General features: G+C 39.2%; 1 protein-coding gene across 24 annotated transcripts in view; it reads right to left on the bottom strand.

Annotated features, from left to right (window-relative positions):
* Positions 1 to 9,788, bottom strand: part of camta1b (calmodulin binding transcription activator 1b) — a 265,882-nt gene that overhangs the window by 92,446 nt on the left and 163,648 nt on the right. For all 24 annotated transcript variants that reach the window (XM_083535215.1, XM_083535218.1, XM_083535207.1 and 21 more), the window contains one exon: positions 8,818 to 8,953. In XM_083535215.1, the coding sequence (XP_083391341.1) occupies positions 8,818 to 8,953 (136 nt within the window). The remainder of the gene's footprint in view (positions 1 to 8,817; positions 8,954 to 9,788) is intronic.

Raw genomic sequence — 9,788 nt, 5'->3', positions numbered from 1 at the left:
CTGCGTTAATAACTAGAGGTGGATTTCACTGATAGTTAGGTTGGATTGTAGTCGGCGATAAGTTTTTAAAATAGATACAGAATAAAAAAACATAACACTCCATGTAAAATATGATAAATAATGATAAATAATGATAAATGATAAATGAATAAAGAAAATTATGTAATTTAAATGTATTAATAATAAATATAATATAGCGCTCTCCATGCCGTGTGCAGTATCGTAAAAAAAAAATTCACCTTTAGAGGCTGCTCTCGTAATGACATTGGACCGGAAGCCGGAAAAACTCGGTATGGATTTTTGCAAATAGTTCCAGCGATTATCTATTTACCGCAGAACCGATAAGAAGAACCTCAGAACCGAAAAGAAGGACCACAGAATCTAAAAGAAGGACCTTAGAACTGAAAAAAAAAACTTCAAATTTTCAGTTTACTGTTTATACTGTTTATAAAAGTTTCCAAGTAGAAATTCCAGCCTCCATTGTTCATTCAAAATGGGTTTATGTTTATATTTAACAGCTGAATTATCTGAGACAGCAGAAATCTGTCATTTTCAGGTGTCTCGGGTGCTGCAAGGTCAAACCCGTGGATGTTACGGCTCACAACTTCGTTTGCACTACTGCGAGATTTGGTAATAGAATACAAAGCAAAGCAAAAATAAAATATGAAGGAGACTAGAAATGCAAATGCGTGTGCGTGTCATGGGCTTTTTGGCGCGTCAAAATCTGAATGCTGTTTCTGGATTTTATGGAAATGGTAAAATGTTTGTGCAGATGAGAACAGAGAAAGGGGGAGAGGGGGAGAGAGAGAGAGAGAAAGAGAAAGAGAGAGGCTACAATAGGGACTTTGTATCCTTTAAACTCTGCAAAATTCAAAAACACTGTTTATCCAAAGTGGAAGAGAAGCGTGATAACTAAAAAATATAAACGGATGAAAAGAGAAGCAGCAGTGGGAGTAAGAAAAAAAAAGTGTGTGAGTTAGAGACCGAAAAACAGCAAAAGAGAAAGAGAGAAAGATAGAAAGACAGAAAGAGAGAGAGAGAGAGAGAGAGAGAGAGGAGGAAAAATGGAAGATGGCAGAGAGAAAAAGCAGAGGGAGAGATATAAAGCCTCTGACACACAGCCACAGCCAATGTGTAGAAATTAATTGAGTGAAAGAAATCTGCTGTTTAAGGGTGAAGTGGGTTGTGGGAAAGCAGTGAAACAATTGCTTTCTGTCCGCCTGTGGCTGTGTGCGCTTCATTCTATCTCTCTCTCTCTCTCTCTCTCTCTCTCTCTCTGCCTCTCTCTTTTATGTCTGCTGGCTCTCACCTCTTTTCTCTCTTGCTTTTTTCTTGCACTTGTATAAATTCATGTTCTTTATTTTCTCTTACTGTTCATATCATATCACTTCCTTCCATTTAATTACGCACTTGTGTATGTGTGTGTGTGTGTGTGTGTGTGTGTGTGTGTATTAGAATAAATGTATGCAAGGATGAGTTTAAGCTTAGTATTAGAATGCACACACACACACACACACACACACACACACACACACACACACACACACACACACACACACACACACACACACACACATCGCATAGCCAACGATACAATACGTTAAAGATACATAATCAGCTGCTACCGATGTGATGATATGATTCCCCTCGATTACGGTGCAGTGTGATACAATTTCCGTTCCATTCAACACAACGCGATTCAATGAAAAACATCTGATGCTCTGCAATTCAACATGTTACAAATAGTTCACTTTTATTTCTTTGCTTCAGACAGACAGCAAATCATCAATTTACTTAAATGTCTTCTGACTTCTAACACATGCCCCCTTCACAAACACGCCTGTGAAAAAGATGAAGTAAATCCAGATGTTCTTTTCTTGTTGTGTGTGCAGGAAGTTACAGCTCTACCTCTGCCATGTTAATCTGAATTCTATGTGACTCTTTTAGGACACGCCTCGGTCTCCGTAGCGTTGCGATGCGCCATATTCACGTAGCAGCGATCTACATATCAGATATTATTGGTTACTTTCTAAATAATGAAAGTAAAGCACATCTACTAATAATCTAATAATTTTATATATATATATATATATATTTTTTTTTAAAGCTGCAAATATGTATATGTATATAAAACGATGCATCGATTCACAGCGATGCGAATCTCTGAATCTTACCAGCCCTAGTATGCGCTGATGAAATACAGTGTGCGATGTTAGATGTTGATTTGATGTAACGTAGCTGGTGGGTTGATGTTTTTGTTCGGATTTGCAATTACAGATCAATTATTCTACAAATAAAATGGAATAGAAACGTTTATAATTCCTTATTGTGATCTATTATATAAGAGTTTCAAAAAGAACGACATTGTCTCAAAATCATAATGTTCACTCATCTAGTGTTGTGAAGTCTTTCGATTCTAATGTACTGTAGGAAGAATCGGTTGAAAAAAAACTTTACCACATTTTGCAATTTTTTTCGATAATTCTTCATGAAATACGTCCAGATCGCTATCGTTAGTATCCTCGTGTATTAACGTGATATCAAATGTATGTAAGCATGAACATGTGTATCTGCGTCCTCCATCCCCCTCTTCCTTAACCCTCCCGTTACATGTTTTTCCACTGATCCGTCCTTAGTGTCAGTCTATAGCATGTATACACACACCTACACACATACCCACACACACGCACACGGTATTATACAATGTACACACAGCTACGTCAATACTGGAAGGCCACACAAACACTTTGTAGGATAAAAGACGTTTTGGCTTTGGGCCAGAAATGATCTCAATGCCTCCTTTAGCAGTCCTTGCAAGAAAGAGTGGAAGATCGATCCGGTCTCAAGGCATCGTCTGCGTAATTGTGTGTGTGTGTGTGTGTGTGTGTGTGTGTGTGTGCACATAAACCAAGATCTCCGAGCTTTAAAATGGATTATTCAGCAAGAATAGTATATGAGGCAAGAAAAGGAGAAGGGCAAAAAAAAATAAAAAAAAAAAGAAAAAAAAGAAGATAAATCACAAAGTTTCACAAAGACTCGAGTCGAGTCGCCGATGAATCGATGGCCGATAGATAGCGAGCGTCCGCCGACATTTTTCCGATCGTTGTCTCTTTTTGTTGCCAAAATCAAACCCGGCTATCAACCTCTTCTTATTGAGCTGCCAGGTATTTTCACACACTCACACAAACACCTCGTTCTTATCACGTTCTCTTTCAACGCCAAGTCACGGGATGAACGAGCGGTCCGGCGGTACTCTTGCTGGCAGTAGCGCATATCTGGGTCTCGACGGCATCAATAATGCAGGAGCTGAGCACGTCCTGAACACGGATAAATAATCTACAGGCGCGCGGCGCTCAGGCGGGAGACGACGGCGTGATTAGCGAAAAAGAGCACAATGTGACTGATTTATTAACGTCATTCGGCTGACGAGTTCTGACAGCAGGCCAAATTCAAAAACAATGGGTGGATGTGGAATAATAGCGGGAGGTATTGTATATACAGCAGAACTATACTTAAAGGCATGACTTCATTTGGTAGAACAAGCAGCATGCAGTGAGGACGTATTGGCAGCTGCAGCTCAAACCTGCCATTTTTTCGAGCTACAACTAAAAAACTAAACACAAACCGTGCGCATTTTTTTTTCTTTCAAATATAGTTTCTGAGTTTGTATCTGTTATAACAGTGCGATTAAACTTTCTTTCAGCTTCTCCCATTAGGGGGCGCCACAGCGGATCAACCGCATGTTTGATTTGGCACATGTTTTTACGCTGGATGCCCTTCCTAACGCAACCCTCCACATTTATCTGTGCTTGGGACCGACACTAGGAGTGGCTGGGGTTGGTTCCCTGACCGGGGATCAAACATCGCATTGTTCTTATTTTTCTCGAATACTATTTATGGAAAAACTGATGCTTTCCAGATTTACATCTCATGAGATCAGACAAAACACAGAGATCCTGGAGAGGGAACGGCGCGTATATAACCTGCTGTAACCAAACCTACTGACTTTTACACTGGAGACTCCAATAAATACATTTCTGCTTACACACACACACACACACACACACACACACACACACACACACACACACACACACACACACACACACACACACACACACACACACACAGATAACACACTTTTCCTAGTTAAAAAACAATGCATTTTGTAATAAATTATTATAAAATTAGATGATAAGATTAAATACTGTAAGAGCCGATTTAGCATTTTGATTGATTATAAATATATTTATTATAGAAATGTTATATATTGGTTTTGAAAGCAGTAACGTAAAGTTGTTATTTATGCAATTTATGCATGTTAATGCTGATTTTTTTTTGGTTTATGTACATATTCTTATTGTTAAAAACTTTAAATGTTGAGCACAAGAAAAGGCATAACAGGTGTTTATGGATGTAAATATGACGATTAAATATCCTGTATATGTCCTATATATAAGTATATATATATATATATATATATATATATATATATATATATATATATATATATATATATATATATATATATATATATATATATACAGGACTTTGTTTCTATACTTACATTTAATCCATCATTTAGACAATCCAAAAATAAAAAATAAAATGTGGCATGGTTTATTATATATACTCTGTATGGACACTATAATGGAGATAATATGGATAATATTTGGAGTGTGTTGATGGAGATTTGTGCTCATTCACCCACAGGGTTGTTATTAGTGGTCAGGTCCGGTAGAGATGTGGGTGAGAAGGTGAGGAGGTCTGGGGTGCAGTCAGCGTTCACATTCAGTACAACAGGGTTTATATCTCTACAGCAGGAGATTTTCCTCTACAACCCATGTTAGAGCTGACTTTGTCTCCGAGTTCAAATGAAGTGGAAATTCAATGCTACTGCATCCAAAGACATCCTCATGTTACTCCGGCTTTGTGGTAGAAATTTAGGGAAGAACCACATTTGGCTGGAAAAGTCAGATTTCCCAATAATTTTGTTTATATAGTGTATTTAATCTGTACAGTGTATTTAAAAAATACACCAAAAATACACCAAAATTACAATAGAAAATAAATATAGATTTTATAAATAAAAGCAGTGATATACAGTATGTACTGTATGTATACGCAACAATACGCTAGAGTAATAATAATAATAACAATAATAATAATAATACCAATAGAAAGTCCTCAAAAAGTGTGTGTGTGTGTATAAATGTGTATATGTGAGAGGAACAATATATACGTATATATATATACAGTATATATTATATGGAATCTGGTGTATTGCTGGATGAGAATTGGTCCATTCTTTTTTAATAAAAAAGTCAATAAATCCCTGGTTGCATTAAATAAAAAAATCTATTTTTTTTTACACAGTGTAAAACGGAGCTGTTTCATTTCTGCTGTTTCGTTCTTCTTGCCCAATATTAGGTTTGACAAATGTATGATATTTCAATTCATAGCCAGGAAAAGCCGGAGGTGAATATAAGAGAAAAAAAGAGAGGATAAAATGGAGAAAGAAAAAAAAAGAAGAGGTGTGAATACACTCGGAGTGACAAACACAAGCCGACAGCCTCAGGTTTGAAAAAAAAAAAAAAAATTTTTTTTTTTTTTTGCCAAGGCCTGAGATTTTTCCCAGCAGCTTTTGATATTAATCCGTCCACTTCGTTCACTTCTTTCACTCCTTTCACTCCTCACTCTCACTTTATCTGGCCTTGGGGAAATGCTTCTTATTTCTCTCCCCTGCCGGAGCCCTGCGGATCTTCACGCTCCTGTGTCGGGTGTGTTTCCCATTCATTTCAGCTGCGATGGAGAAGAACGCCGCTGAAGGAGAGAGAGATTAGGAACGAGGAGGTCCACTTTAGATGAAATGAAACTCCTTGGTTCTCGCTGAGGAACGGATAAATTCCTCACCATGCTCCTCCACTCCCACCTGTGATTTTTCAGTGTTGAAAGAAGAGCTCTGGATTCTGAGACCAATTTTTTATTTTATTTTTTTTTCCCAATAATTTTATAATGTGTAAGAGATTTTTCTTTGCTGAGAATTTTCTTTTTTTTTTCAATTTAGCTTTTGATTTTTTTTGTCTTCAGTTTCTCAGACAAGGTCAGTGTGGAGAAAAGACGCTTCTGTAAAGATCTGTGTGCACTGGGTTGATGATGAAAAATGAAGCATGATGAAACTCTCTCTCTTTATCCATCTCACTCATTGTCTCTCTCTCTTTCCATCTCAATTAATCTCCCTCACTCTCGTCATCTCATTCTTACTTTCTCTCTCTCTCTCTCTCTCTCTCTCTCTCTCTCTCTCTCTCTCTCTCTCTCTCTCTCTCATTTCTCTTTATACATCACTCTCCATTTCTCCCTTCTTCTGTCCTGGGGTATTCCCTTGATCCCACCATCTTGCTTACTATTTCTCTCCCTTTTACTCCCCTATCGTTCTCTTTTTGTTTTTCTGTGTATTCTCTAAATACCTCTTTCTTTCTCCTTTCCTTTCTCTTTCTCTATAATCACTCTTCTCATTTCTCTCTCTCATTTTGCGTTTCTCCATTTCTCTTTTTTGCCAGAATCAGAACCGGAATGAGCTTTATTGCCAAGTATGTTTACACGTTTTGGTGAAGCTTATAGTTGCACATAAAAAACAAACAAGCAAAATTTTCATAAAAAAGAAGAGAATAAAAAAAGAAGAAAAAATGTCCATTTCTGTCTCTTCATTCACCCCTACTTTTCTTTGTTTCCCAATTCCCCACCCCACCCCCCTCCATTTGAGACATTCCCTTGTTCTTCTGTGTTTCTTTTTTCCTCTAGTTTTCTCATCTCTTTTCTGCTCCTCTTCCCCTCTCTAGCCGTTAGCGTCCATGTTAATAGGCTTGATTTATTCCTGTTGGTTTAGTCGAGGGGTCTCCAGGCGAATGGAGCGTCTCATACAGCTAAGACGCATCTGTCACACACACTCCCGGTCTTACAGTGGGTCACGCAACTGGCTTTTTTTTTTCGCCGGCCTTGCGGCTGCTAAAAAGTAATGGCACCCATTGTATACTTTAAACATCATGCATGTTTTGCCTTGTCGACTTCGCCGCTCGTAATAAATCAGGGCAGCAAACCAACGTGAGGGCGATTCTGTAGCATCTACGTTTCAGACTGTGCCCTCGGTAATTGGAGCGAATCCAGTGCCCTATTCGATTCACACCACCGCTGAACTTTGGTTAGCCCGTACTAATTCCAAAATCCATAATAAAATTTACTGCTTCTGTTCCTGTGACTACGGCTTCCATGGCGACCGTTGTCACGCCAGCACTTTCCGAGAGTCTGCTAAAGAGAACGTGATATAATGAAGCTATTTTCGTGATCAAATGGAGAAAATGGATATTACAGGGTGCAGGAACGAGGAGCACGGAACGAAGGTCAGCACAGGAAAAAAAAAATAAAGCGCTCAGATGTTTCCTTTCTTCACACTTCAATCAGTCTCCTGGTAAACAATGGCAGAGGTCACTGATGCTCGGAGCACGGCGCTTTGTACTTTTCTACTATATTAATTTCAGCTCATCTTTATTTTCTTCTCCTCTTGTACCTGTTCAGACGGAATGGAGCGAGCTGTCGACGTCTCTTCATCTTCGAGTTTTGTTCGCTTGTTTATTCTATGGTGTGATATTGTTTGAAATTGTGACCCGGAGTTTCTTCGAACGAGACACATTTCAATTCATAGTGTACATGCTGGTTGAGATGTTTCTGCTGTGCTGACATGCTGCATTAACGTTTAGATCCAGCAAAGTAAACAGACAAAATTCTCTGGCCATCTCTTTCCACTAAACACACTAGTGCTGTGTCTCAAACTGCATACACAGGGACTATTCTCCACCAAGTACCTACAATAACCAGATTTCCAATTAAAAATAAGATCTAGTGGTTCGAAGGCAGGAAATTTTGAACATTTGAGCGCTATATAATTTGATGTGTGAGGTTCCTGCTTCCATGCTCGAGGTTCTAAAAGAAATGTAAGATGGACTCAGTGTGGTGTATCACTGGTTATCACTGGTTTATTACTGAATGGAAGGTTGGTAGTTTAAGCCCCAGTATCACCAAGCTGCCACTCTTGGGCGCTTAAACAAGGCCCTTAACCCTCTGTGCTCCAGGGGAGCTGTATCATGGCAGACCCTGCGCTCTGACTCCAGCTTCCTAACATCACTGGGTTATGCGCTGTGCTAAAGTACATGTGAGAAGTATAAGGCTCATTTCTCATAGAGTTTCTCGTTCATCAGTATGCACACCACAATAAACTATGATGCAGTATGACACAGTTCTGGGCTTACAAATACATGCGCACACACCCCTCTTCCACATCCAGGCAATTACTGAACACACTTAAACATGCAGTCACGTTGAAGTTGGAGCAGATAAAAACGCTATCTTTCGCTCTTTTATTTAATTTCTCCCGCTAATGAATGGAGTTCCTCCCCTCCCCTTTACTTTCCCCTTCGCAGAATTCAATCCAGGCTTTCGGGAGTTTTGCAGCGGTCCTATAATAATGATCAGAGCTCGAGAACGAGTTGTGCAGAGGGGGGGGGATATTAAAGGAAGAGGAAAAAGTAAGCGTACGTGCGGAACACCACAGGAACCATGTAAGGTTTTAGACGGCAGAATTTCTTCATATCCACTCGCCTGTGATTTATAGAAACCGGAATCTGAGGCAGCCCTGTTTGGTCTGATATGGAAGATGGATGCTAGAGATGAATTATTTAGCTTTGTGTGTGTGTGTGTGTGTGTGTGTGTGTGTGTGTGTGTGTGTGTGTGTAGCATGTTGATGCCTCAGCTCAACTCAAGTACCTCGACTCCCTGCACTTTCAGCTTCATGTGATCCTCCCGCGTGGTCTTGCCATCTTTCCTCTTCTTCCAGCAGTAGCCGTCTTTTCTGTACTTTACTTTCTTCCTGTTGTACAGGATCATAGACCCATTTTGTGGCCTGAGAATAAATAAAAAAAAAAGACAAAGTTATAAATTAAAGAAAAGAAGAAAAAACACCACCAGAGACCAGATCTACAACAATGGAGAAGGTTCTTCCTCAACATATTTCTTAAATGATTCTGATTTACTATCCTATACTAACTATTCACTGTACGTTGTGGACTGGGGGGTGGGCGGAGTCTATTCTGTTCAGGGGCCGGGAATAAACCCCAAGGAAAGAAACGCTTCATCGTGTTATAAAAGCAGGAATAAAACGAATAAATGTCCCACGCTACAGAACGGCGACGTCTTTCTATATTTCTTCCCTTTTATTTGTCAGGTCTCAGTACGAAGTGCACGTTTTTCACTCGTGCCTCATGCATGCGACGTTTGAAATTTGTGACCTTTCTCTGCTAAAATAAACGCCGACCCACGCAGGCCGTTTCCGCGTTTTATGACATCATCGACCTCCTGCGCAGACGTTCGGAGCGCTTATAAACAATGAACGGCGCATTTCTCTCATAAGTGTTTATCAGTGGCATAAGCAGGAATGATGGACTGTTCTCCAGACCTCTGTATTACAACACATTATTGTCTCCATCGGGCCTCTTTATCTGCCACATCGATTCCCATTTGTATTGGGATTTTATTGCTAGCCCTCTCCTTCACTGTTTTACGGCATTCTTCAAAAGCCGCAGCGTTTTTTTTTCTTACGTATTTTTCTCTTTTCTTTCTTTATCCTTCTCTGTTGACTGTCTGGGGTTGGATTCAGAAAAAGACACTGGTTCCCTTTAATATAAGTATTAATTAATTAATTGTAATGAATCACTGTATTACATTTGAAATGCATTTTT

This window comes from Silurus aristotelis (assembly GCF_946808225.1).
Source record: "Silurus aristotelis genome assembly, chromosome: 29".
Lineage (NCBI taxonomy): Eukaryota > Metazoa > Chordata > Actinopteri > Siluriformes > Siluridae > Silurus > Silurus aristotelis.
Note: the sequence above shows the minus strand (reverse complement) of the source record. Positions and strands in the feature narration are given on the sequence as shown.